This window comes from Dipodomys ordii, unplaced genomic scaffold (genome assembly GCF_000151885.1).
Source record: "Dipodomys ordii isolate 6190 unplaced genomic scaffold, Dord_2.0 Scaffold31, whole genome shotgun sequence".
NCBI lineage: Eukaryota > Metazoa > Chordata > Mammalia > Rodentia > Heteromyidae > Dipodomys > Dipodomys ordii.
The window spans coordinates 9735022-9762666 of record NW_012267247.1 but is presented as its reverse complement, the minus strand read 5'-3'; the positions used below and the strand labels follow the sequence as shown (position 1 = coordinate 9762666).

At 54.0% G+C, this 27645-nt stretch overlaps 2 protein-coding genes across 4 annotated transcripts in view; one reads left to right on the top strand and one right to left on the bottom strand.

The window, feature by feature from the left end:
• Positions 1 to 949: 949 nt before the first annotated feature.
• Srebf1 (sterol regulatory element binding transcription factor 1) lies at positions 950 to 25657 on the top strand. 3 transcript variants are annotated; one of them, XM_013016484.1, is made up of 21 exons: positions 950 to 1051; positions 7148 to 7200; positions 11937 to 11973; positions 17309 to 17761; positions 18113 to 18288; positions 18396 to 18533; positions 18612 to 18830; positions 19750 to 19864; positions 20122 to 20333; positions 20482 to 20668; positions 20761 to 20939; positions 21165 to 21426; positions 21513 to 21679; positions 21866 to 22034; positions 22721 to 22841; positions 23091 to 23200; positions 23287 to 23419; positions 23604 to 23769; positions 24175 to 24375; positions 24483 to 24594; positions 24964 to 25657. In XM_013016484.1, exons 1-21 carry the CDS (start codon positions 961 to 963, stop codon positions 25191 to 25193), a joined length of 3531 nt encoding a protein of 1176 aa, XP_012871938.1. In that variant the 5' UTR covers positions 950 to 960; the 3' UTR covers positions 25194 to 25657. The 3 variants fall into 3 exon arrangements, with proteins under 3 accessions (XP_012871938.1, XP_012871936.1, XP_012871937.1); XM_013016482.1 differs by lacking the exons at positions 7148 to 7200; positions 11937 to 11973; XM_013016483.1 differs by lacking the exons at positions 950 to 1051; positions 7148 to 7200 and having other exon boundaries at positions 11879 to 11973.
• A 1868-nt stretch (positions 25658 to 27525) lies between these two features.
• Rai1 (retinoic acid induced 1) overlaps positions 27526 to 27645 on the bottom strand; it is an 84181-nt gene continuing 84061 nt past the window's right edge. The window contains exon 7 of the mRNA XM_013016485.1: positions 27526 to 27603. Coding sequence (XP_012871939.1) covers positions 27589 to 27603 — 15 coding nt within the window. The 3' untranslated portion in view covers positions 27526 to 27588. The remainder of the gene's footprint in view (positions 27604 to 27645) is intronic.

The following is a 27645-nucleotide window of genomic DNA, read 5'->3' as shown; positions in this document are numbered from 1 at the left end:
CAGCCTACTTTAACCTAAGGCATCCTGGCTCAGGTCCAAAGCATAGTCAGCCTTTTCCTTGAGGTCCCATCCCTGAGAAGCTGTGTGACCTCGAGCAGGTCCACACTTCTCTAGGACTTCTGGGAGCCATCTTCCTCCTTTAGGAGCTGGACAGGTCGGCTGGCCCCTCTTTTGTTCCCATATCTGGATTTGGCAGATTAAGACAGAATGGGAAATTCCAGCCTCATGTAGGCCTGCTCCTCCTTGGGCCACTCCCCTCCTCAGGAGGCCAGTCTTCCTGTTGCTAAGCTGGGAGGATAGGCTTATGTACCGGTGGCTTGCCCTTCTACATCATCGTTAACTTCCCAACCACATTGCTGGGCCATTTGTTAGGGCCATTTGGCCCTAGTTACGGATGAAGAAAACAGGCAAGAGTATTGAGGTAACTGGCCACACGGCAGGCTTGGGAGAGCTGTAACTTGGACCGGGGTCTGCTGACTCTAAGGAGCAAAATCGAGGAAGTGAGGTTGGACGGCACTTACTTCCCCTGCAGTCCAGAGACTGGAATGGACTGAGACCTAGAGGGGCCGTGTGCTGCCCAAGCACGCGCAGCAGCCTGCCACAGGCCGCCAGTCCTGAGACTGAGTGAAACTAACGACAGGAAGGAGGTCTGCGCCGGGCAGGATCCCGGTGCTGTCCGGGGAGGGGGAGCTGGAGTGGGGGGGAGGGGTCCCCAGCTCTCTCAGGTGGGGCGGATCGTCTACCCCGGGGGGCGGGGTCTCCAGACAGGCTCCGCCCCGTCTCGCCCGCCCGCGAGCGGCTGCCGCGGGAATCCAGTTTCCGAGGAACTTTTCGAGGGCGCCAGGCCACCTCGGAGGCCGGGCGGGACGCGAGCGCTCTGGGAGGCGGCGGCAGCGGCAGCGGCGGGCCGGGACCGCGGCGCTCCAGGGAAGGCCCGGCGCGGCTGAGGGGCCCGGCACCATGGACGAACTGCCCTTCTGCGAGGCGACGCTGGAGCAGGCGCTGGCCGAGCCCAGCGAGCTGGATGCGGCGCTGCTGACCGACATCGAAGGTGCGTCAGGGCCGGTTGGGCTCTGGGCGAGTGGGGGCGTGCGGGCGGCACCCGCACCCGCCTTTGTCTCGTGACCTGCGTGGGGCGTCGTGGCGAGGGCGGCGGCGCCGTGCTGTGCAAGCGCCAGGCTCTCCGGAGTCTCTGGGATGAGCGATGAGGACCTCCCGGTGCCCACTTGGGCTCTGGCGTCCTAGGCTCACGGTCTGTACCTTCGCCGAGGTCCCTGGGCGTTTCCGGGCCGGGACACGTGCGCTTCTAGGCGTTTCAGGCTCGGTCCCGCGCAGCCGGTGTGTCCCAGCCCCGTGGCGGCCGGCGGCTGCGGCTTGAAACCCGGGCGGCGTCTCGGACCCGCCCCTCCGTGACGTCAGGGGGTTACTGTCGGTCATTCCCTCGGGCCGGAGAGTTCAGCTCAGCTCAGGAGCTCTTGCGCGTGCGCACAACGCTATAGCTTTCCCTCTCTTCCCCGGGATGGGCATCGCCAATGAACACCTTTATTGAGCATCTACTGAATATCAGGCCCCAACATAACTCAGTAAGGACTCATAAGCAGACCTGGCCCTCTGTTCTTGGGGGACACAAAAATCTCCAAGGAGGATGTTCAATTGCACCGTGGCTTGGGGCAGGGAAAGGGTGTGTGTGGGGGGGCGTCGCTCTGGGTGGACTTGAACTGACATCTGTGAATGAACCCAGGAACCATCGGGGAAAGATGTTTTCACAAAGGTCCTGGGGTAAAGCCTAAGTTTGAGGAGTTAGTGGAAGGCAGAGGAGACAAGGCTGGGAAGGCTGGCATTGCCCAGCCTTGTGGGCAAGAGGAACCGGAACCGAGCTTTTATTGATTGATTACAGGGCTAGGGATGGACACTCCAGTATTCGAGGCAAGTGCTTTATCCCTGAGCAACAACCTACTCTGGTATACCCTGACGGGATTTGCTATAAAGTAATTTGCTTCTGTTTTCTAGTTGGGACAAAGCAGAGTCCCTCCACAAAATCACCTTCACAATTGTGGCTCAGTTTTAGCAATACTGGCTAAGTTGCACTGGTTGATAGGGAAACTAAGGCTGAGAACACAGCACCAAACTGCTTGGACTCTCATAACCTGGAGCCTGTGGCCATTCTGGTCTCAGCAGAGATACATTCCAGCCACCCATATCCTACCCCCACTGACTCTAGCTCCACATTCCTGGCCAGTGGTTTAGGATGAGAAGAGGATGGAAATCCAGCTAGGAAGAGGTGGGCTTGTATTCTGAACTTTAATCTGGCACTCCTCATTTTGTCTATCTTACACAATCCAGTTCAGCCACTGAGACTGTTTCTCCTTCAGAAAATGATCTTGGGCATGGCCAAGCCTCTGTTCAGGTGGACCTTTCTCATTCACTGGAGGATGGAGTCTTTGTTGTAGGAGGCACCTAGGAACCAGATGAAATGAGCTCCAGTAGGTGAGGGAGGGGGCAGGCAACCAGGGACCCCTGAGGATCAGCTAGCCAGCTTGCTGGAGAGTGTGTTGGATCAGGTTTACTCATCCTACAGGAGGGTTTCTCAAATTTTTTTATTCAAACTTTTTGGTCTTTTCCCCAATTGTATATTGTTGGTTCATTGCAGAAAAACTTGAAAATGCACTTGATCAAAAAAAAGAGTAAAATCTTTATTAAACCCATCACCCAGAGATAAGTTCATAATAATATGAGATTATATTTTCTGTGTCTAAGGGTGTGTGTGTGTGTGTGTGTGTGTGTGTGTGTGTGTGTGTGTGTTGAAGGGGAACCAAAGTCTCACTGTGTAGCCTAAACTGGCCCTGAACTCCTGGGCTAAGTGATCCTTCTGCCTCAGCCTCCCAAATAGTTGGCACTACAGGTGTATCCTGTATGTGCTACCATACCTGGTGTTGGTAGTGGTGGTGCCTGAACGCTGGGCCTGGGCACTGTCCCTGAGCTCTTCACCTCAAGGCAAGCACTCTACCACTTGAGCCACAGCACCACTTTTGGGTTTTTGGTGATTTGTTGGAGATAAGAGTCTCACGGACTTTCTTGCCTGGGCAGGTTTTGAACCTCGATCCTCAGATCTCCGTCTCCTGAGTAGCTAGGATTACAGGTGTGAGCCAGCAGCACCTGGCCTATATTTTCATACCAAAAGGAAAAAAGGTGTGTGTGTGTCTGTGTGTTGGGCCGGAGGTGGGGGTGGGGTGAGGGGTGGTGGTGATGGTGGTGGTGGTGGAAATACTGGTAGTATATCTCAGTGGTAAAGGACTGTGTAGCATGTTTGACCCTGGATCCCATCCTCAGAACTGGAAAAAAAAAAGTTTAATAGTACTTGATTTACCATCTTAGGGGCACCATTCAATGCTTTTTTGGTAAATTTATCAGGTTGTGTGTTCATCACCAGTGATAGAGCACTTTACTCCACCAGGAGCCTTCATTCCTGTTTACAGTTCCTCTCCACTCTCCTCCCACCCCTGTAGCCAATCACATAACTATATGCTCTACTATATGCTCTACTGGGGCTTGAACCCAGACCTTAAGCATGTCAGGCAAATACATTACCATTGAGTTGCATCATCCCTTTTTCATTAAAGTTTTATTTTAAATGGGCTGGCCAAGTTGCTCAACTCTGCCTTGAACTCATTTTGTTCAGGAATGGCTTCAAACTCAGGATCCTCTTGTTTCATCCTTAGGAGTTTTTGGATTACAGGCCTGTCCACCATATCCCTTGTGTTATTTATAGATTAGAACAGGATCCATTAGTTCTCAGCAGATTGCAATCTGTGTGTCCATGTCTATAGTCAGTCAACAATCAAGTTCTTCCCTCATTTATGCTCCTGATCCTCTGTTGATGGATAACAGGTTGTGCTGGTCTCTCTCTTTTATTTTTTGTTGGATATGGGCCTGAACTCTAGGCCTGGGCACTGTCCCTGAACTTTTCAGCTCAAGGCTAGCACTCTACCACTTGAGCCACAGTGCCACTTCCGGCCTTTTCTGTTTATGTGGTGCTGAGGAATCAAACCCACGGCCTCATACAGGCAAGGCAAGCAAGCACTCTACCACTGAGTCACCTTCCCAGCCCCATGTGTTGGTCTCTTAGACCAGGCAGCAGTGGATCCCCCAGGTTTCCTCTGTGCCCAGGTCTTCATTGAGTTTGGTAGGACCAGGCTCAGAACAGGAAGAGAACTGCTGGGTGGGTTTAGATAGAACCTGGCTAGCTTCTCTGAAAGCCCTGAGAGGCATCTAGGCAGGGCTCCAGTGCCAGGGAGAGGAGGAGAGCACCATGTTGAGCTGTGTGTTAGAAGTTCTGTCTAGTGACTGGGTGCAGGATTCTCACATATATAGAGAACCCCTTCAGTGCACTTAGTTGTATACCAGGTACTGTATATGACGATTTCAGTGAATTTTCCCAGTAACTTGAATTGGGCATATTTATGATCTTCATAAGTCTTGATGAACAGAGAAGGTGAGTGATTTGTGGCACACAGCTATAACATGGCTGTGGGCTCTAGAGCTTATGCTCTTTGTTCATGAGCTCTTTAACCATGGGCTCCTGAGACTGGGGGTAATAGGTTGAAGGAAGCAGCCCTCTGTGGGACTATGTTGGAGGTCTGTGGGTGGGTCAGAGAAGGGTCATCTGTGTGGCTGCCTGCCCCTCCCAGCCCTGTCATGAGACTGGAAACTGGTACCGGGAGCCAGCCAGGGCCTTGAGCCCCGCCAGCTGCCTGCCTTGGCCAAACCCTCTGTCACATGAATGGACTGGGGGGGTGGGGCTGCCACCTCCCGTTCTTATGGTGGCCCACTGCTAGACAAGTGCTTCCTGGGCTCAAGTCCTGGTGATGATCTTGACCTCTGGCTTCCTTCCTTCTTTGTCTGGGGGGTTGTCAAGATAGAACTTGGGGACAGCCCTTCTCATGTGCTGGGAATTACTCTTAAGCTGCTGTAGACTTCATCTTCCTACAGAGGATTAATCTATCAGATCTTGTACAAGTTCCTAAGTGCAGAAGAGGCCCTGGCACAGAATTCTTACTGTGGGGCAGGAAGTGTCTTCCATGGGTTGGCCTAGCCAAGGGGTCACACTGGGGGCTCTAAGGAGCCTGAAATGTCCAGGTTGCTATGACTGCTCTGCCTGTCTGTCTGCCTGTCAGATATCTGTTGAGCTCTGGTTCTGTGTGGCTACCTGGAAGCCCTCCTGGGTTTTGCCTCACCTTCTCCATGCCCAGCCACACTGAACCCAGTTCACCCCATCCTGATGCCTACATGCCCCATTCCTATATGGCCAGCCCTGCCCTGGGTCTGCTCCCAGACTGCGTGTGTATGTCTGTGTTCTGGGATCTGCTCTGCCACCTCACAGTTCTCTCCAGTCCCACCGAACACAGGCCCTGCTTAGAAAACATGTCTAGACTGGCTACTGCTTAGCTCCCAACATGTAACTCCCAGGTCCCTGATAATGCATGGCTCTCCAGTTCCCCCTCCCAAAGAAAATAACCTTGTCTCAGCATGGCATTCAACACCTGCAAAGTTCACCCAGCTAGTCCCCCCTGTGACACTGCCATCCATCCAGAACCACCTCTCAGGAACTGTCTACCCTGCTTAGGTGCTCTTCTGGCTTGAGCCTCATGTCTAGAACCCTTAGGAGTTGAGCCTACAAGGAGTCAGTCTCTCTCCTTCCCTGCATAGTATTTAGCCCACCTGACTTCAGGCAGCAGGAAGACTTCCCAGTTTTTGTTTTTGTTTTTCTTGAAGTGCTGAGGCTTCTAGGAAAAGTGCCTTTAACTTCAGGGAGGATGGGAGTAGGGGTGGGGAGGAGCCTCTGCTGAAAAGCATCAAGGTAACAGGGTTGGGGGAGGAGGTGGTTCTGGGAGTGAATCCAGGGAGGCCAGTGACGGGGAGCTTGTTATTCCCTGTTAGTTACTGCCCCATAGTCACTTAGCTGGACAGTACCTTGTGTGACCCCACGAGTTCCAACACAGCACTGCCAGCCTGACATCTGAGATTAGGACTTTGTCTGATGATAAGTGTGTCCTAGGTTGAATCGCTGCACTAGATTCTTCTGTCATTCATCCTCAGGGACTTTTACATGCTAAGAGAGTGCTCCCCCACCATGCTGCACGCCCCCAGCCTGAATGTGCCCTTTGACCCTTCACAAACTGTGAGACCTACTACCCACCATTCCATGAGGTGGTCACTGGGACTCCTAAATGGGTATGGGACTCCTGGCCAGACAGGGTGGAAGGGAGGCTTAGACCTGGCTCCAGATGAAGAGCCTGCTGGAGTTGGGGCTTGTGAGAGTTGAGGTGAAGCTGGACAGGCCCACCTTGACTATTCCTGCACAAATGTCAACCTTGTCCAAGCTATCTCTCAGCAAATCTTGTATCTCTAGGTTACCCACACCAAGGCTCCAGGGCTTGTGTTCTCTGAAGCTGGAAGGCTGCCCCCTGCCTCCAGCAGTCTTTTTTTTTGGGGGGGGGGTAGGGGGCAGTCCTGAAGCTTGAACTCAGGGCCTGGGCACTGTCCCTGAGCCTCTCTGTGCTCAAGGCTAGTGCTCTACCACTTTAGCTACAGCACCATTTCTGTCTTTTTTCTGTTTATGTGGTACTGAGGAATTGAACCCAGGGCTTTCTGCATGCTAGGCAAGCATTCTACCACCACTAAGCCACATTCCCAGCTTCCACAGTCTTTTTATCCAGCCTTGCTATGTGGCCTTGGACAAGTGGTTAACCTCTTGACCTCTAGGTTCTTACCAAATAACAAGAACCAATGTATTTGAGCCAATTCCTTAGAGCGATGCGGACCAGCAGAGCTAATTGAGGTCACTGGCTAAGCAGCAAGTGACACCTGGTAGGCCTCCAGCCAATCCCATTACATCACCATTTGGAGCTTTCAGCCAGCACCTGCATCGAATGTATTTGGTTCAACAGTCATTATCCAAGGAGCCTGTACAGGAAGTTCCAGAAGGTTCCGGGCTATAGTTCTAAGTTCTGAACATCTACCACATGGCGGTTCTGGCTTTCTGCATGATAGACAAGGCATGTGAGGAATCCCCTATCGCACTCCAGGAACAAGCACCCTGTCCACTAAGGTGAGAGGTGCCTCAGACATGTTGGCGCACACGTGTGAGCCCAGCCCTGGAGAGGCAGAGGCAGAGGCAGGAGGATGGAGAGTCCCAGACAAGCCTGGCTGTATGCAAGGCTCTGTCTCAGAAAACCAAAACTGCCTGGCACTAGTGACTTATACGTATAATCTTTGCTATTTAGGAGGCAGAAATCTGGAAGATTATGGTTTTAAGGCCAGCCTGGGCAAATAAATCTGCAAGACTCCATCTCTATTAACTAGCAAAAAGAACCTGGATTAGAGGCATTGCTTAAGTCTACCACTTGACAGGTGTCAGCCATAAGCAAAAAAGCTGAGCAAGCGCCTAAGGCCCTGAGTTCAAAGCTCAATACTGCCAGACACTGGTGGCTCATGCCTGTAATCCAAGGTACTTAAGTGGCTGAGATCTGAGGATGAGACTCTTATCTCCAATAAACCACCAAAAAGCCGGATGTAGAGGTATGGCTCAAGTGGAAGAATGCTAATCTTCAGCAAAAAAGTCCTGTGTTCAAGCACACACAAGAAAAAAAAGAAAAAGAAAAGAAAGGAAGGAAGGAAAGAAAGAAGAAAGGAAAACAAAGCAACTACCCTACCAGCAACAATAAAAAGCCAGTGCAGGCAATGTGGAGGAAATGGGCGACATGGTTGTAAAGGGTTTATCTGCTCCAGACAGCAGCCTGCTGGCACTAAGACAGCACGCTGCTTTCACTTCAGAATTAAAACAATTCAAGAGAGAGAAAAATGTAATTTATATGAAGAAAGGCACAGAACTGCTATTTAGCCAGGGAACTGTTACCCAGCAGCAAGGGACCACCCCCCAAATTGCCACTGCACTGCTACAGGGTTGTTCTTTCCCTTCAGAATGATCAGTATGTGTCAGTCCCCTCCCCCAATTCCCTCCACTTAATCCACTTAATCCAGCTGGTAGCCATAATACCATTTTAAGAGCCGTGTGTGTGTGTGTGTGTGTGTGTGTGTGTGTGTGTGTGTGTGTGTGTGTGTGTGTGTGTGTGAGTGAGAGAGAGAGTGTGTGTGTGTGAGAGAGAGTGTGTGTGTGTGTGTGTCAACAGAGAGAGTTCGAGGGGAAGAATAAGAATTTTTGAGGTGGCCACAGCACAGTGGGAGGGATGTTCCTCAGGGAAGGAGCAGACTCTGATGCCATCAGGTAGCATTATGCCTTCAGAAAGCATACCAGGGGCTGGGTGGTAGAGTGGCTCAGTGGTAGAGTGCTCGCCTTGCATGCATGAGACCCTGGGTTCAATTCTTCAGCACCACATAAGCAGAAAAAGCCGGAAGTGGCGCTGTGGCTCAAGTGGTAGCGTGCTTGCCTTAAGCTGAAGAGCTTAGGGACAGCACCCAGGGCCAGAGTTCAGGCCCCACGTGTGGCAAAAAAAGGAAGGAAGGAAGAAAGGAAGAAAGCAAGCAAGCATATCAACAGGGAGGCTGTGTGGGAGCTGTATTGGTTTAGACAACAGGACCCACAGCTCATGTTGGTAGTGGCTGCTGTCCTCACACCCACCATGGTCAGCTTTGTGTGGGTGAGGCTGGTCTCTGACTGAGTCAGGCTTAGGTCCTGCCTTGAGGGCTCCCTCACCCACCAAAGGCCTGGTCAGGGAGGAGACTGGCGATGAAGGCTGGGAGGAGGAGGTACCCCTGGAGCTGAGCCACCAAGCACCATGTTGTCTATGCTAGCACTCTGCACACACTGAGCTGTGACAGTGCCCAAGGCAGGCTGGAGTACCACCTGCAGAGCTGGGTTTGAGTCTCCAGAGGTCCACTTCGCAGCTGTGGCTCTGGATCTTGGTTTCCTCAGCCATAGAAAGGGTGCACCAAAGGAACCTAGCCACTGGCCCATCCCCTACCTGGAAGAGCCAAACTCACTCACTTCCCCCGGGGCAGACAGCCGTGAGCACACAAAGGGCAGCCTGTGCCTCTGTGACACACATGACTGGCTGAGTTCTCAGGAGGATCCAGCAGGGGCTGGGGGCTGGGGGCTGGGTGTGAGCTGTAATCAGCAGCGGCTTCAAACCCTGAAGGGTAGATGAACACCATTCCCCACTCACCATCCTGCAACCTCTCCCCCAGGAGGAGCTCCATGGCCTCCCTGGGGAGGTGATGCCACACTACCTCTCACACTGTTCATTCTTCATCACATTTTGTGCAACCTCCGCGGCCTGCCTTTGCTCAGAATAGTTTATAACAGTTTCTTTGGCTCAAACAAACCTGCATTGGAATCCCATCTCTTTGGGTGCCTGACAATCCCTTCTCTCTTGCTGTAGCCAATGTGGCCTCCTCCTGTCTTACCATTGCCCTAGGCTTGCACCCATCTCAGGATCTTTGCACTTGCTGTTTCTTCTGTTTAATGTGTTCCTCTTCCCTTTTGGCCCTATCTCACTCTAGGTCTATAGCCCACACTGACCACCTCATTTACATTGGCACCTCACCTCTCTTTAGCTTGTCCTGCTTTATGGGTGATCATCACCGTGCCTTTCTCTTCTACATCCTGTTGACACCCAGAAAGGGCTGCAGATACTGCAAGGGAACGTATTGCAGACTTCACGGAGCATGCTGTGTGACAGATAGTGAGCTCACTCTCCTAGGAGGCAAACTGAGTTTGGTTGTCCTTGTATGAGTTGGACAGGTTTGTAGGCTTCTGTGATGCTCAGAGCTGGGCTCTGCAAGTCCATAGTGTGAAGTCATGCAGAGTTGCTTGCCTTCTGTGCCCTTCTTCGCTCACCTCAGTCCACTTCAGTTCAGTACTGTCAGTACTTTTACCTCTATTTGAGTACAACAGGTATCAGACAGCTCGCTACCTAACTTTCCAATTGTAGACCATCTTGGTTGCAACCCTTGTTGAAACCTGTTGGGTGGTTGGTGCTATAGAAACTTGTTCTCCCAGATGGAGCCTAGAAGCTGGGAGAAGGGGAGTGACCTGCTCCCAGACCCACAGTAAATGGAGGCCATGGCTGCATCCCTCGGCTTAGCTGTAGAGCTGGCTCTGGAGTTTCCCCTCAAGTCTTTACCCTGGCACTCACATCTGCAGAAATAGGACAGCAGATGCAGCTCTAGAGGAGAGTGCAGTGAGGGTACATTCAGGGGTTAGGCAGCACCTACATTAACCACTAGGTGTCTTGAAGCCTCCAAGCCCTCCCCTTATCCTGTAGCTTAGCATTGCCTGGGCTCTCTGTCTGCAGGCCAGCTTTCCATGCCTGGCTTCTCTCAGAAGTCTCCTAAGACCCAGCACCCTTGAACAGAGGTGTCAGTGAGCAACTGTCCTCTCCCTCCCATCTCCTCAGTACAGATGAGAGAAATAAAAGGGCAAAAAAGCCCTGGGGGCCCTGGTCCTGCAAGTTTCAGAGGAACATCTGTCTGTTGACCACCATACTTGGGCGCAGATTCGATAACTAAGTAACAAAGGGCCAAGCTGGGAGAGTCAGCTTTTGACAGATCTGTGCCTGGACTCCAGCCCTCTATGTCTTTTGAATCCAGAATTTTCCCTGTCTTAAGTTGGTTGAGTGAGGTCCGAACTTTTTCCCAGAGCCTTGCTTTGATGGAGTATTTGAGCACCCAATGCAGGATGAATAGAAAGGGAGGTGGCAGTTAAAGACTTATGTTGTGAGTTTTCCAACTTAGTCTCTGGAAAAAAGGAGAGAGATCAGAGACCCTAGCACCTGCTGCTGAGACCACCAGGCTGGCGTGCCTGACTGGGTCCCTCCCAGGCAACAACAGCATGAAGACCCCAGATGCCAGTCCTTTCTGACCTTTCTGGTCTACTTGGCTACTTGGCCTGAGCTGCTACTGGGGCTCTGATTTTTTGTGTGTTGAGGCACTTTGACTACCTTGGTTAGCCAGGGAGATAGACTTAGCATCTCCCTAAACCTGTTACCCTTACCTTTCTCACCTTTGTCCCAGGGACTAGGCCCTCCACCCTGGACTCTGACTGGTTCTCCAATCTGGACCCTCACTGCTGAGGGGGCTGTGAGACCCGGAGGTGGAGCAGGCATCATCCAGACCCTGAATATATAATTTGGAGTAGGGCTTTTTCTTGATCTCTCTAGGCCAGTTTAAGGAGTGAGCTGTTCCTGGATAATCAGCCTCTTCTTTAGGATGGGGGTTACTCCTGTCTTGGGACTACTCCGGGAACTGGTGGTCCTTAAACCTCATCCCACTGCCAAATAGCAGACTTTGGTAGCCTTGATCAAAAGTCTGTACTAAATGCTGCACCTAGATTATCTCTGTTGATTCTACCCTGCGATGCCAATAGATAAAATTGTTTCCTGCGTGAGTAAACTGAGGCCTAGATTGCTCCAGGATTGCTCAGCTTGTTGGCTAGACTAGCAAGGCTCTGAGCATCACAGCCCCTGTCCTCTCTACCCTAACTCTGGATTTCGAGAACTTCTGAAGTGATAACGGAGCCGGAGCCGGGCAGGAGCTGGAGATAAGGCAATGACCGCCAGTAACCCCGGGGGACGCTGGCACTGAGCGGGTTAATGGCGGTCGTCCGAGAGTAACCTCAGCCCCATTCAACGCCGCGAGGTGAAACCGGAGCCCAGCCGCCGTCGGGGGTGGGGCGGGATCCTAGTGAGGCAGCGGCGCGGCCGCTGATTGGCTGCTCGCGCTCACCCCATGCCCGGCCCGCAGCCCGGGGAGGAAGGAGGTGGTGGGAGGGGCCTGTTTATGGGGGCGTGGTCTGAAAGGGGCGGGGCGTACGCAGAGACGCGCTCTGTGGGCTTTAAAACTCCACCGAGCCTTGACAGGTGAAGTTGTCCCGGGGACACGGTCAGGGCCAGCAGCCTAGACGCCCCGAGGGGGCGGAGGGCGCAGACCACGGAACCATGGATTGCACATTCGAAGGTAATTTTGGAGGGGTTCCCTCTTTGATTATACTGATTCCACCTCTGCTGTGGATCCTTAAGTCTTGTGTTTTCACACAGCAGGGTGAGGAGACCCCTTTCTGACAAAGTGCCAGCAAGTGTCCAGCTCGCTGGGGAAGTGGATGGACCGTCCCTAACCTCATTAATTTCCCCTGCAACCCAAAAGAAGGCTTTGCTTAGATAGAGCAGCACCCTGAATTTAAGGGGAGAGGGAAAGGGTTAGTGGCTTTCCCCAAATCTTATGCTTCTGAGCATGGTCCTGAGGAATCAAGGGTGGAGGGCCAGTTGTCCTGTCTACGCATTGTCTCTGAGCTTCTTTTGCTCAAGGCTAGCACTCTACCATTTTAGCCACACCACCACTTCCAGCCTTTTCTGTTTATATGGTACTAAGAAATCAAACCCAGGGCTTCATGCATACTAGGCATGCACTCTACCACTCAGCCCTCCTGTCTACTTTTTGTAGGCATCTTGGACTCCAGGCAGATGGGAACCCTGGACTGTCTAGGTTGTCTTGGTTCAGTTTCCCCCATAAGGGGGCTCAAGAGGGAAAGGGGTGAGAGGTGGGAGATGCTATAAAGAAAAGTGCTAGCCAAGCACTGATGGCTCATACCTGTAATCCTAGCTACTCAGGAGGCTGAGATCTGAGGATCCTTGTTCAAAGCCAGTCCGGGAAGGAAAATCTGTGAGACTCTATCTCCAATTAACCACCAGAAAACCAAAGTAGTGCTGTGACTCTAAGTGGTAGAGTACTTGCCTTGAGCTGAAGAGCTTATGGACAGTGCCCAGGCCCAGAGTTCAAGCCCCATGACCAACAACAAAAAAAAAAGAAAAGAAAAGTGCTGTACGATCTTATGGCATAAACCTGGAGAATCCACAAAGTATTTCTTTTTCAGTATTGAGGAGGTCAAGCCTGCCACCTTATCTTGCTTGTTCCTGGCCTTAGGGAAGCCCCTCCTGCAGTTACTTTCCTGCCTGGACATCTGTCAGTGGGCAATGTTGAGACCCCACTCCGCTGAGCAAAGCCTCTGGCAGCACTGCCAAAAAGGATTTACTGAGAAAACTGAGGCCCAGTGAGAGGAACATTAGCCCTGACTCTCAGGCCCAGGTGCTTGGGGGTCCTAGGGTCTGCTCGGGATTGTTTTCATGTATCTTGTAGAGCCCTTTGACCCAGTAGGTGGCCTCTATGAGTGGGTTAGAGGGCCAGAGGCTGAGCCAGCCAAGCTACTAGTCGCCAGCTGGGGGAGAGGGCCTGTGGCCAGGCTAGGGCTGAGGCAGGAGAGAGTGTATTTCAATCTGTGAAAGAAGGAACAAATCAGGACATACAGCACTTGCTCTGTGTGTGTGAGAGTGTGTGTGTCTATGTGTCTATGCGTGTGCCTGTACTGGAGCTTAAACACAGGGCCTAGGCATTGTCCTTTAGCTATTTTGTTCAAGGCTAGCATTCTATACTTGAGCCACACCTCCACTTCCGGCTTTTTGGTGATTAGTTGTAGATAAGAGTTTCATGAACTTCTCTGCCCAGACTGGCTTTTAACCACAGTCTTCAGTAGCTAGGATAGTCTTGAGTAGCTAGGATAACAGGCATGAGCCTCTGGTGCCCCGCTAACACTTGATTTTTTTGGGGGGTGGGAGGGGGGATCCGGTCGTGGGGCCTGAACTCTGGGCCTGGGCGCTGTCCCTCAGCTCTTCAGCTCAAGGCTAGCGCTCTCTACCACTTGAGCCACAGCGCCACTTCTGGCTTTTTTCTTTTTGCTTATGTGGTGCTGAGGAATCGAACCCAGGGCCTCAGGCATGCAAGGCAAGCGCTCTACCACTGAGCCACCTTCCCAGCCTAACACTTGATTTTATAGAGGGAAAACCAAAGCCTGAAAGGCTGAATCTGGGTGATGAGGCCACTTAGCTGCTGGGAAGGCTTAGGTTTGTTCCCAGAATGCTCAGTGTCACGCTGGTTTGCTATGTGACCAGCAGCTGGCCCAGCCCCAAGCCTCTGGCTATTCTGCAGAGGAATGGGTTGGTGGTGGCAACATGGTTCTTGGCTTCTTAGTGAGTCAAGGAACGGAGTAGAGGCAACAGATTAGGTTTCTTGTACACCTGGGTCTGAATCCCACTGCATGCTCTTGGGCTTTGTGTGGCTGTCCTTGAACTTGGGGACCCTTTCAGCCTCTGAGACAGGTGAACAAATGAACCCTCTATGTAGCAGTAGTGAGTTGTACTTAGGGTACTGGGATCAGGTAGGTCTGGACATGGTTCTGTCCCTGATTCTGGTATTTCTTCATCTGTAAACTGGTGCATATGTTCTATATAGTACCTTTTTTTTTTTTGGGTCCGGTCGTGGGGCTTGAATTCTGGGCCTGGGCGCTGTCCCTCAGCTCTTCAGCTCAAGGCTAGCGCTCTACCACTTGAGCCACAGCGCCACTTCCGACTTTTTTCTTTTTGCTTATGTGGTGCTGAAGAATCGAACCTAGGGCCTCATGCATGCAAGGCAAGCGCTCTACCACTGAGCCACCTTCCCAGCCCCTATAGTACCTTTTTAAACAATAACAATAATTGTTATTAAATGGCAGTATTGGTGCTTGAATTCAGTGCCTTATACTTGCTGGGTAGGCATTCTACCAATGATCTGTGCCTCCAGTCCATTTTTGCTCTGGTTATTTTTATAACAAGTTTTTGTGTGTATGTGTGTATACATGTGTGTGCATGTACATGTGTGCACATGCCAGTTCTGAGGCTTGAACTCAGGGTCTTGTCTCTTAGCTTTTTTGCTCAATTCTAGTGCTCTACCATATGAGTCACAGCTTTATTTTTGGCTTTTTGCGAGTTTATTGGAAATAAGTCTCATGGACTTTCCTTCCTGGCTGGCTTTGAACTGAGATCCTTTTTTTGGGGGGGAGGAGGGTTTGGTCATGGGCCTGAACTCTTGGCCTGGGTGCTGTCTTTCAGCTCTTCAGCTCAAGGCTAGCGTTCTACCACTTGAGCCACAGTGCCACTTCCAGCTTTTTTTTTTTATGCTTATGTGGTGCTGAGGAGTCAAACCCAGGGCCTCAGGCAAGCAAGGCAAGCGCTCTACCACTGAGCCACCTTCCCAGCCCCAATGAACTGAGATCCTTATTTCTGAACCTCTGAGTAGCTAGGATTACAGGAATGAGCCACTGGTGCCCAGCTTTGGTCTGGTTATTCTTGAGATGGGTCTAGCTTTTGCCCTAGTATGTACCTGGGCCTCAATACTGTTATTTGAGGCTTCCTCAGCTAGCTAGGAAAATAGACATGTACCGAGTCTGGCTCTTCTTTGAGAAGGGATCTCATGAACTTTCTTTCCTTGCTGGCCTGGAACTGCAATCTTCTTGATCTCGGCCTTCCAAGTAGCTAGGATTACAGCCATGAGCCACTGGCGCCCAGCTATACAGTACCTTTTTAGAGCTGTGTGTTATAAAGATTTGGGGCCCAGCCTGACTGGCTCCTATATGAGTGACCCCAAAGTGGGCCTGGATCTTGGCCCAGACCCACCTCCCTGGCACAGGCCCACCCTTTTAGTCTTCCAATCATGGGTGAGGATCTTGTTCTGACCTGGTCTCCTCTTGAAGGTCCACTCTGTCCACTGTTCCTCTCTGAGGATCCTGAGTCATGCCAAAAGTAAGACCTGGGCTCCCCAACAAGGTCTGGACATGGAGGACCCTACCACCTCTTCAGGGCCTCAAGCCATCCTGTCTCCTTCCCTCCCCGCATAGCTATGTATTTGTTGTCGTGTGTGTGTGTGTGTGTGTGTGTGTGTGTGTGTGTGTGTGTGTGTATGCATGCACGTGTGCATCAGTTCTGGGACTTAATCTCAGATCTTGGGTAAGATCCCTGTGCTTTTTTTCCTCAAGGCTAGTGCTCTGCCACTTGAGCTACACCCCCAGTTCTGGCTTTTTGGTGATTGATTGAAGATAAGAGTCTCTTGGACTTTCCTGCCTGGCCTGGCTTCACACCACAATCCTCAGATTTTATCCTGAGTAGCTAGGATTACAGGTGTGAGCCACTGGTGCCTGGTGCCTGGCCCATGTCTCTTTCTCTTTCTCTTTCTCTTTCTCTTTCTCTTTCTCTTTCCCTTCCTTCCTTCCTTCCTTCCTTCCTTCCTTCCTTCCCTATTATTTTTCAAGTAGTTGTACAAAAACAGTTTCAATCAACTTGTCAGTTTATGAGTGTAATGTGTCTTGATATATGCCACCCTTTTTACAATTCATTCTCATCTCTCTCAACTCCACTCATCCTCTAACTTTTCCTAGTTTCATTTTCATGTGTACATTGAGTATTATGACCACATCCTCCTTCATCTGCCCCCCCCCCACTAAAGCCCATCCTGTGTTTTTCTGCACCTCTCTTAGCCTTGTAAATTGGCTGCTGCTCCCTGTCCACCTCCCAAGGCCTGGACCTGCAGGGTATGAGGCACATCTGCCTTTCAAGCCTGGCCCTGGGATCTGAACGCTGTCTAGGTTGGGTAGGGGCTATAGTTGAGTGGTGGCCTTGTCACTTCCTGTGTGAGGACTTGGAGCTCATTGGAGTATACAGTTCAGTGTTCATGTGCTATGTGAAGGGCTGAGAGCTATGTATCCATGAAGACAAGAATAAAAATTAACCACTATCTACCAGCTGAGGTTGCAGCTACAAGAATAAAAATTAACCACTATCTACCAGCTGAGGTTGCAGCTCAGTGGTAGAGTACCTGACTAGCATGCTACAGACATTGGGTTTGAAGCCCAGCACTGGAAAAAAAAATCACTACAACTGTCTGCATGAAGATACAGGACAGAAGTTTGAGATCAAGCTCAGTCATAGGGACAAAACAAAAAATCTACAACCCATCAATTGGACTGAGAGCATGGCTCAAGTGGTAGAGTGCTTATATAGCAAGCATGAGGCCCTGAGTTCAAACTGTAGTACTATCAGAAAAATCTCTACCAAGGTAGAAGACATTCTAGATTGGTCTGAATTTCTGGATTCAGCATCTCAAATAGACTACAGGCTTGTGTTGCCACTCCTGGTGTGGGTGGGATTTTTGTCTGTGTTCTTCATGGTCAGAACAATGCCTTGCCGTAAATGAATGAGTGAGTGAGTGAATGAATGAACGAACAAAAATAAGCCCTCTGTGTGTTGTGGCTGAGGATGTTGCACATCAGGCAGACGTGGGCCTGTGTCTAGGAGCATTAGCTCCTCAGGGTGGCTCTCTGTCCCCGTGACTCTCCCCACTCGCACACAGCTGTGTGCGGTCAGGGAGCATGCAAACAGGCCCTCCTCCTGCTCTACTGTCACTCACACACACTGTCCTCTTCTTTCTGCAGACATGCTTCAACTCCTCAACAATCAAGACAGTGACTTTCCCGGCCTGTTTGACCCACCCTATGCAGGGGGCGGGGCCGGGGGCCCAGATCCCAGCAGCCCTGGCCCCAGCTCCCCAGGCACCTTGTCTCCACCTCCTGCCGCTCTGAGCTCCCCTCTGGAAGCCTTGCTGGGGGCACCTAAGTCGACATCTCCACCCTTGTCCCCTCCCCAGTCTTCACCTACCCCATTGAAGATGTACCCATCGGTACCCCCCTTCTCCCCTGGGCCTGGTATCAAAGAAGAGCCAGTGTCATTAACCATCTTGCAGCCTTCTCCTACCCCACAGCCCCTTCCAGGGACCCTCCTGCCCCAGAGCTTCCCAGCTCCAGCCCCAGCCCCAGCCCCTTCCCCCTCTCAGTTCAACTCTGCCCCTGTGTTGGGCTACTCTAGCCCACCTGGCAGCTTCTCCACAGGTAAGGAGAGTGTGTGACCAGAGGGAAGAGTGGGGAGTGGGAGGGCATGGTGGGGACCAGGCTGCTGGGGGTAGAAAGTATCCACCATAGTCATAGTGACAGAATTGGCTGCTTTAGGAGTTGGGTGTTCATGCTGGGGCTGGAGATACCCATGGCTGGCAGTGCTGCAGTTGTATTCCTGCCCTTAGTACTGGGAGAAGCATGTGCCACCATCCCCTCTTTCCTGTGCCCTGCTGGAAGCTGGCATGTTTGCATCAGGGCATCCCCAGGGATAATAACTCATCCAATCCTGCAGGGCAGGCTAGAAGCAGGTGAGGGCATCTGGCCCACAGCCCTTCTTTGTCTCTGCAGGGACCCTTCCAGCCAGTGCCCAGCAGCCGCTACCTGGCCTGCCACTGGCTTCTGCACCCGGAGGCCAGCCTGTCTCCTTGAACACTCAGGTCCAGGGTGCGGCTCCCCCACAGCTATTGACAGCCACAGCAGCTTCTGGAACAACCACAGTGACCTCACAGATCCAGCAGGTTCCGGTATGAGGCAGCGGTGGGGGGTGAGGGGGCGCGGACCCTCGCCAGGCTCCTGGGAGGTAGCAGGCTTTGACTTGGACATAGCTCACCATCAAGCCCTTTCCCTCTAGGTCCTGCTGCAGCCCCACTTCATCAAAGCAGACTCGCTGCTGCTCACAACCATGAAGACAGATGTAGGGGCCACTGTGAAGACGGCGGGCATCAGTGCTCTGGCCCCTGGTGCCACTGTGCAGGCAGGATCCTTACAGGTGGGTGACACGGATGGGCAGAGGTTGTGGGGCTGCACATGAGAATGCCCACCTGGTGACCTGCGCCTGGCCCTGCAGACCCTGGTGAGTGGTGGAACCATCCTGGCTACAGTGCCGCTGGTCGTGGATGCTGACAAGCTGCCCATCAACCGGCTGGCAGCTGGCAAGTCCCCAGGCTCAGCCCAGAGTCGTGGCGAGAAGCGCACAGCCCACAATGCCATTGAGAAGCGCTACCGCTCCTCCATTAACGACAAGATCGTAGAGCTCAAGGACCTGGTGGTGGGCACTGAGGCGAAGGTATGGAGAGAGGCTTGCAGGGATGCACACAGACCGTAGTGGCTGGGAAGCAACAGGGTGGAGTGTGGCAGTCTGAAGGAAGCAGGATTGGTCTGGTCACACAGGAGTTAAGCGATAGCTTACCTGGGCCCAGGCAGCCCTATTTATTTATTAAACTTTTTTGTTTTTTCAGGGGTTTAAATACCAGTCTTTGCCCTTACTTAGCAGGGCATGTGTAGCCTGGATTTTTGAGACAGGGTCTCTCTTTCCCGCCCAGGGAAAGAGAGACTGCACCTCTCCAGGTGCAGTCTGCCTATGTTAGACCTCCATGTAGCTAGGATAACGGGCTTGGGCTACCTTGGCTAGCTCTTCATCCACAAGGGGTTTCACAAGCTTTCCTGTCCAGGCTGGTCCCCTCAATTTTTGCCACCCAAGTAGGGTAATAGGCATGAGCCACTGGTGCTTGACTATTTGGCTAGCCTTTTGGATGAAGGTGCAAGCACAGGGGTCAGTGATGATGAAACACCGAAAGTACCATCCCAGAAGACCTGACATTCTAGCAGGGAAGTTGGGTATCCACCAGGATAAAGAAATGAGTATTCAAAAGACCACATGGTGCTGAGGAGGAAAACTGAAAATAGGGGATGGGAGGGGCTGCAGATCTGTCAGGTGATCAGGAAAGGCCTTGCTATGGTGAGACTTGAAGATGGTAGCTGGACACTCAGGTAGGGAAGCATCTTACACACTAATCCTTTCTGCTCTGAGAGGCTGGTCTAGTTAGGGGACATCAATAGAGGAATGTATTTCAGGTAGGAGGAACCGCAAGTGTAAAGGTCCTGAGGAAGCTGAGTTGCAAAGCAGCTCTTTGTACTGTACTAAGTGCTCACAGCTGGGCTACTGAGTCTCACTAGCCACCTGCCCTCTTTCCCTCTTCCTGCAGCTGAATAAATCTGCTGTCTTGCGCAAAGCCATAGACTACATCCGCTTCTTACAACACAGCAACCAGAAGCTAAAGCAGGAGAACCTGAGTCTTCGAACTGCTGCCCACAAAAGCAGTGAGTACTACAGGCTTTGCTCTTCCCCTTCCTCTGGCCTCCCCCCCTCCCCCTTCCCGTTACTGCCACGCCTAGCTTTGGCCAGGCTCTGGCTCTGGTTCATTCTTTGCTCTGACTCCTAGATCAGTTCTGGTCTCAACTTAGCCACAACAGACTCTGATCTAGCTTCCTGGGCCTCAGAGGCAAGGCTATCTCCGGGCTCAGGTGCTAAGCCCAGGGTGTTAGACCTTCACCCCCACCTTCTCCTTTGCCTGCAGAGTCGCTGAAGGATCTGGTGTCCACTTGTGGCAATGGAGGAAGCACGGATGTGCCCATGGATGGCATGAAGTCTGAGGTGATGGACACACTGACCCCCCCACCCTCAGATGCTGGCTCACCCTCCCAGAGTAGTCCTTTGTCCCGTGGCAGCGGCAGCAGTGGCAGTGGCAGTGACTCAGAGCCCGACAGCCCAGTCTTCGAGGATAGCCAGGTTGGGCCCTGTGGTGTTACCTCTTTTCCTGTCCCAGGCATGTCCCCTGAATCCCAGGGGACTCACTGAGGGAACCACTCTTCCATTTTCTAGAGAAACTCAGCCCTCAGGCCTTGTCCATCTATCCCTGCCCTCTGCCCCCCACCAGGTGAAACCTGAGCAGCTGTCATCCCCTCACAGTCGGGGTATGCTGGATCGTTCCCGCCTGGTTCTGTGTATGCTGGTCTTCCTCTGTCTGTCTTGTAACCCCCTGGCCTCCCTGCTGGGCAGCCTCTCCGATACCACCAGTGTCCACCATGGTCCTGGGCGTAGCATGCTGGAGGTTGAAGGCAGAGGTGGGTTAGGCCAGCCTGGGCATCCCAGGGAGGGTCTTGGTTGAGCAAAGAGCTCTGGGAGCTGTGCCTTCAGCCTTTCTCTTGGTTCACAGATGGCACTGATTGGGTGTCGTGGCTGCTGCCCCCTCTGGTCTGGCTGGCCAATGGGCTACTGGTGCTGGTCTCCTTGGCACTTCTCTTCATCTATGGGGAACCAGTGACACGACCCCACTCGGGCCCTGCTGTGCACTTCTGGAGACACCGAAAACAAGCTGACCTGGATCTGGCCCGGGTAAGGGCCTGAGCCTGGGAGAATAGGCATGGGAGCCTGGGGCAGTGTCCAGTTCCTAGGCTGGGGAGGTGCAAGGCATGTCCCTGCTCTCAGCTTTCTGCCCATATTCCAGGTCTGTCCCGTGCTATCTTTTGGTCCTCCCATAGACCACTCTGATTCCAGGGGTCCCAGATGGAGGGGAGATGCCCCATTGCTGCTCTTCTTACTGGGAAATCCCATTCCTAGGGGGACTTTGCCCAGGCTGCCCAGCAGCTGTGGCTGGCCCTGCGAGCACTGGGCCGGCCACTGCCCACCTCCCACCTGGACCTGGCCTGCAGCCTGCTCTGGAACCTCATCCGCCACCTGCTGCAGCGCCTCTGGGTGGGCCGATGGCTGGCAGGCCAGGCCGGAGGCCTGCGGAGGGACTGCACCCTGAGGGCGGACGTGCGCGCCAGTGCCCGAGACGCGGCCCTTGTCTACCATAAGCTGCACCAGCTGCATGCCATGGGTAGGACGGGACAAGAGCTGGGCCTAGAGGCTCCCTTCCTGCCAATTCCAGCCACCTCCTGGCTTCATGTTCCATCTGCTTTCCAGGGAAGTACAGTGGTGGGCACCTCACTGCTACCAACCTAGCATTGAGTGCCCTGAACCTAGCCGAGTGTGCGGGCAATGCTGTGTCTATGGCGACGCTGGCAGAAATCTATGTGGCGGCAGCCCTGAGGGTCAAGACCAGTCTCCCGAGGGCCTTGCACTTCCTGACTGTGAGTGGGAGATGGGGACGGGGGCTTGTCTTTGTATTTCTCCAGGTGACTCTGGGGGAGGGGCTAAACAGGACGGAGCAGCTGGTTACCAGGTAGCCTCCAGGCCCAACGAGGGTCTCAGCCTGGGTCTGGGTTTGAGCCCCTGCCTGGAGTGCAGTGTGACAGCCCAGCTCCCCTCCCCCACAGCGCTTCTTCCTGAGTAGCGCCCGCCAGGCCTGCCTAGCGCAGAGTGGTTCCATGCCTCTTGCCATGCAGTGGCTCTGCCACCCTGTGGGCCACCGTTTCTTCGTGGATGGGGACTGGGCCGTGCGCAGTGCCCCTCGGGAGAGTCTCTACAGCTTGGCCGGGAACCCAGGTGCTCTCTCTGTCCCCTTTCTCTGTCCCTGTCTCCCAGCCAGTCTCTTCTCTACCTCATTGTCCTTTTCATCTCCCCCTCTGACACCCTAGGTCTGCTCCACTGGGGTGTAGGGGGGGCTTGTGGGAGCAGGCATCCTGTGAGGTTCTTTGGAGGTGCCATCTAGAGCGCAGGCAGTGAGCGGCTCTGCACTGTGGGGAGGGTAGGGGTGGGGCCCTCGCAGGTGTAAGCTTAGTCAGGTTGCCTTTGGAGCCTGTGTAAGAGCACACTGCGCCGGCCGCCGGTGGCTCACACCTGTAATCCTAGCTACTCAGGAGGCTGAGATCTGAGGATCAGGGTTCAAAGCCAGCCTGGGCAGAAAAGTCCATGAGACTCTTTATCTCCAATTAACCACCAGAAAACTGGAAGTAATGCTGTGGCTCAAGTGGTAGAGCACTTACTTTGAGCTGAGGGAAGAGCTGAGGGACAACACCCAGGCCCAGAGTTTAAGCCCCACGACCACCACCAACAACAAAAAAGGCATATTGACTATTTTGGTGATGTCCTCCCCAAGGGGCTGGGGTTTTGCCACCATTTTCTACTGAATAGTGGCAGGGCTGCTCCTTGCCACAAGCTGGCCTGGTACAGAAAGGTGACTGTGACAGGATGGGTGGTGCCTCCGCTCAACCTATGATCCCTGCCTGCAGTGGACCCTCTGGCCCGGGTGACTCAGTTATTCCGTGAGCATCTCCTGGAGCGAGCGCTGAACTGTGTGGCCCAGCCCAGCCCTAGCTCCAGTCCCAGCCCCGGGTCAGCTGATGGGGACAGGTGAGTACCTCTCTCCTAGCAAGACCCTCCAATGTAAAATCTAGGAACACTCACATCCAAGGCCAGAGTCTAGACTATTGTCTACTTGCTGTACCTCCTCGGGACCTCACTGGGTCTCTTTCTCTGCCACCCAGGCAGCAGGTGATGGTGGCCCTTTTCAGAGTCATGGGGTCAGATGGGGAGGACTAGCATCACCCAGGCCCCCTTCCCCTGCCATCTGTCCTCACAGCCAGTCCTCTCCTGCCCCAGGGAATTCTCAGATGCCCTTGGGTACCTGCAGCTGCTGAACAGCTGCTCGGATGCTGCCGGAGCTCCTGCGTGCAGCTTCTCCATCAGCTCCAGCGTGGTTGCCACTACCGGTGAGTCCTGAGACTCCTCCCTCAGCCACTGTGAGGCCCCTGGTGCAGCGCGCCTGAGAGTCAGAGTGTGCCTCCCTCTAATGCAGGTACTGACCCTGTGGCCAAGTGGTGGGCCTCCCTGACAGCTGTGGTAATCCACTGGCTGCAGCGGGATGAAGAGGCAGCTGAGCGGCTATACCCACTGGTGGAGCACATGCCTCAAGCTCTGCAGGAGACTGAGTAGGTGCATGGCTGGATCCTCTGCCCCAGCCTCAGGCCATCCCTCCTGGGGTGCTTGCACTAACTTGTGCTCTGGGCAGAAGGGGGTACCATACTCTTCCTTGAGAATCCAGAACCAGAGCATGGAGCCTAGTAAGAGCCTGTGGCCTGGTCTGACTTACATTCTCTGCCCTGAACCCAACAGGAGACCCCTGCCCAAGGCTGCCCTACACTCCTTCAAGGCTGCCCGAGCTCTGCTGGGCCGTGGGAAAATAGAGCCTGGTCCAGCCAGCCTGGCCATCTGTGAGAAGGCCAGTGGGTACCTGTGGGACAGTCTGGCCACTGCACCAACTAGCAGCTCCATTGACAAGGTAAGGGGTAGGGTGGAGGCCTGGCTGGGCCCGGGTCACAGCTTTCTGCTCCTCAGTCATCTGGAGTCAGGCCAAGGCACACAGGCCTGGGAATCCAGCTGATTGCTTTTTGCTAAGGCTTAAGTTCAGGGAGAGTGATTAGCCCTTTTTGGCAGCACCAGGAAGGAGGGGTGTGGTGAGCAGCATGCTTGGCACCACTTGGGGGCTGGCTGTTTTCAGGTGGGTGTGGGGGCCTGGAGAGGCGGGCGGCCCCGCGGTGCATTGCTGTTGCATTGCATGTGTGTGAGGCGGGTGCAGTGCCTCGGCAGTGCAGCCCGGAGTCGGCCCCTGGCACCGCGGGCCCCCACCCTGCCCCTCATGCAGCTGGAACCCCCCCCATGACCCCTGTCCTGCCTGCCACCCCAGGCCATGCAGCTGTTCCTGTGTGACCTGCTCCTGGTGGTACGCACTAGCCTGTGGCGACAGCAGCAGCCACTGGCCTCACCGCAGGCAGCTCCGGGCACTAGCAGCGGGCCCCAGGCCTCTGCCCTGGAGCTGCGTGGCTTCCAAAGGGACCTGAGCAGCCTGAGGCGTCTGGCACAGAACTTCCGGCCTGCCATGCGGAGGGTGAGTGCCAATGGCCCCTCACCTCACAGTGGGTACTTGAAGCAGCAGATACGGGGGAGAGGGGGGACAGGGCCTGAACCTGGCCTCTCCTGGCCCCACCCACTCAGGTATTCCTACATGAGGCCACAGCCCGGCTGATGGCAGGGGCCAGCCCTGCACGGACACACCAGCTCCTGGACCGAAGTCTGAGGAGGCGGGCAGGCCCCGGTGGCAAAGGAGGTAGGAGGCTGATGCCCATAATTATAGAAGAATGGGGGACTGGCAGAGCCTGCAGTCCTACTTTTCCTTCCTGCCCACGTGGGCAGAGCTCAGATGTGGATACTAAGCACTGGGTTACTTGAGAGATCATTTGGGGCTGACTATGGGATTCAGTACTGTGAATTGTGTGACAATCTGTTTGGACCTAGAGGTGAGGGCTGAAGGGGTGTGTGTGGGAGGGGTGGGGTGGGTGGAGGAGGAGTCTGAGACACCTGTGTGCTGGGAGGTCTAGTGCTCAGGGCGGGGCCTCGGCTGCGCCGGGCACGCCCACTAGGGGGTGTGGCCAGGCCTGAGCTCGGCCCCTGATGCGGCCCCCTTCCTTGTGCGCAGGCGCGGCCGGGGAGCTTGAGCCCCGGCCCACGTGGCGGGAGCACACTGAGGCCTTGCTGCTGGCCTCCTGTTACCTGCCTCCCGGCTTCCTGTCGGCGCCTGGGCAGCGCGTGGGCATGCTGGCCGAGGCCGCTCGCACGCTCGAGAAGCTCGGCGATCGGCGGCTGCTGCACGACTGCCAACAGATGCTCCTGCGCCTCGGCGGCGGAACCACCGTCACCAACAGCTAGATTCTGGGCGGCAAGCCTTGGTCTCAGCGTCCTGGTTTCCTGCCTAGGAGGGAGGGTCGGGGTGTGTGTCGGGGGGAGGCGGGGAGGGGAGGCTTGGGGACCTAAGTCCCCAGCCACCTCAGCCCCCGCCCCAACCTGAAAGCGGCAGCCAGGATAGTGGTGACCTCTGGTGGCCGATCCTGGAAGTGCAGGGACGGAGCCGTCTGTGGCTCTGACTTTGCAGATAACTTAGTGGGCCACCCCCCCCCCCAACCGGTCTAGAGGAAGGAGAGGCACGTTTCTCCTAAGCTGAGGGGGGCCTTGTCCAAAGGGCCTCTCTCCCTTCTGGAGGACTTGTACATAGTGTAGATTTTGGTGAGCCAGCATCCTGGCTTCAGAGGCTCATGTGCTACTTTGCCTTTTACAAACTTTTATTTTCGTAGGTCGAGTTTTGTACAGAGAATAAAGAATGAAATTATTTATAACCTGGGCTTTGTTCCTTTGGTCAGGACAGTGTACTTCAGCTGAGGGCTACATTGACCCTTCTCCCTCGAGGGTCTAGCGCCTCCTGTCCCTGAGCCCACCACCATAAAGGACAGAATTTGGGCCTTTCCAACGTTATGACCTCTAGTAGATCTTTCCTCTAGTAGACCTTTCCCATTCATATCTGACCATGTTTGTATCAACCCTTAGGGCCTTGATGGTCCCCACTGTCCTTCTCACTCCCCAGGAACTGGGGTGACACAGACTCAAGAGCCTACTGAGTTACAACCTGGGTTTCCTAGTGTCCCACCCATGCTATGTTCAGGACTGGACACCACATGGGCAGATAAGGCCATCAAAGCATTAGAGGTCTAATGTTCTAGCGTCCCAACTTGGCAGAATCTGATCCCCATTTGTGCCACACAAAGCCTGGTCCCAACTCCCAGCAGAATCTGGTCAGAATCCAGGGGCTGCAGACTTCCAAAACAATCGTTGTATCTTTATTGACTTTTTTTTTTTCTGAATGCAATGACTGTTTTTTTTTAACTCTTAAGGAAAATAAACATCTTTTAGAAACAGCTCGATACACACAATCTTCAGTGTGAAGCAATATACTAATAAGAACACTAGTCGTCTTAACATTTACAGTCTTCATATATATTATATATATGTATATGTATACATATATATACACTATATAACGAGGCCAGATATAATACACACGTTTACCATTTTACAGTCATATGTACAGGAAGTTGCTAGGGCGACCCCGGGCAGGGGGCTGCGTCAGGCCTATCGAAGCGTGGACAGAGCTGAGGACACGGACGGACAGGTGGACAGACTGGCAAGGACTGGCCCGGGCTGGTGGTGGCTGCACGGGGAAGGGACATCACAGTAGCCCCTTCTCCTGAAAGGGCCCGGTTGGGGGTTCTGTGCTGCGGGGCGCACGACGCACGGCGGCGACACAAGGGAGAAGCGAGCATGTTCCCAACATATATACATTCTATGTAACATATATATAGAGGGGTACACAGGTTTTGTACACGAATCTAGCGCTGTCCCTGCTCCCGTGCCGAGTGGGCGCTGCGGTTCCTGGAAATGACCGTGACCATGGTGCTTTGGGACGACTGCATCCGCAGGAGGTACCTGGGTCTGGTCTCTTTTTTTCTTTCTTTTTTTTTTTTTGCTGTGCGTCCAGGCTGAGCTCCAGGGATGGGAGGAGGATCAGAAAGGGTACAAACAGAAGCAAAAGGGTGTCCCAGTCTCTACCCCCCTCCCCTCCCCGCACCCCCTGAGCTTAGGCCTACGACTACCCGGGCTATGCCCGACCCGCACAAAAGCTTTGGCAAAGACTGGGTAGGAAGAACTCTTGGCCGCGTTCCGAGGGCTTTTCCCAAAGCCTCTGGCCCCCTCCACGCCCGCCTGGCCTTCTTCTTCAGAAAGGCTTCGGTTTGCCCCTCCTCGAGACGCCCCAGGCCTCTCACAGGGCCGCCACCGCCCCGGGACGGCGGCGGCAGCACCCCGAGGAATGTGTGCCACGTCGAACTTTCAGGCGGGGGGGGGACGGGGGGCAGCGTCCCCAGGCCACAGCCATCTCCCACCCCCGCCAGAGGCAGGGTGCCCCGAGCCGCGAGGAGTCTGACCACTCCGCCGGCTCCACTCTCCAAGCCTGGCTCCGGGGGTGGCGGGTCAGAGCGCCCCACACGTCGTCCGGTTCCGGAAGCGAGCTACTCCGGAACAGGTTTTCCTTCCAACCCGAGGCCGCAAGTCTGAGCCCTTGGCGGCCGGATCCAAGATCCGGAACTCGGATCAAGGATCGGCTCCGCGCCCGCGCCGGGAGCAGCTCAAAGCTCCGGGGTGCGCAGGCGGCTCCTCTCCTTCGGCGGCGGACGGGCAGGCGGGCTCCGGCGGCTCCTCCAGTCGGCGTGGTGGATTACAATGGCAGCCTCTACAGAAAACCGGACGCGGAGAGCCCGTTACCGATGGGGGG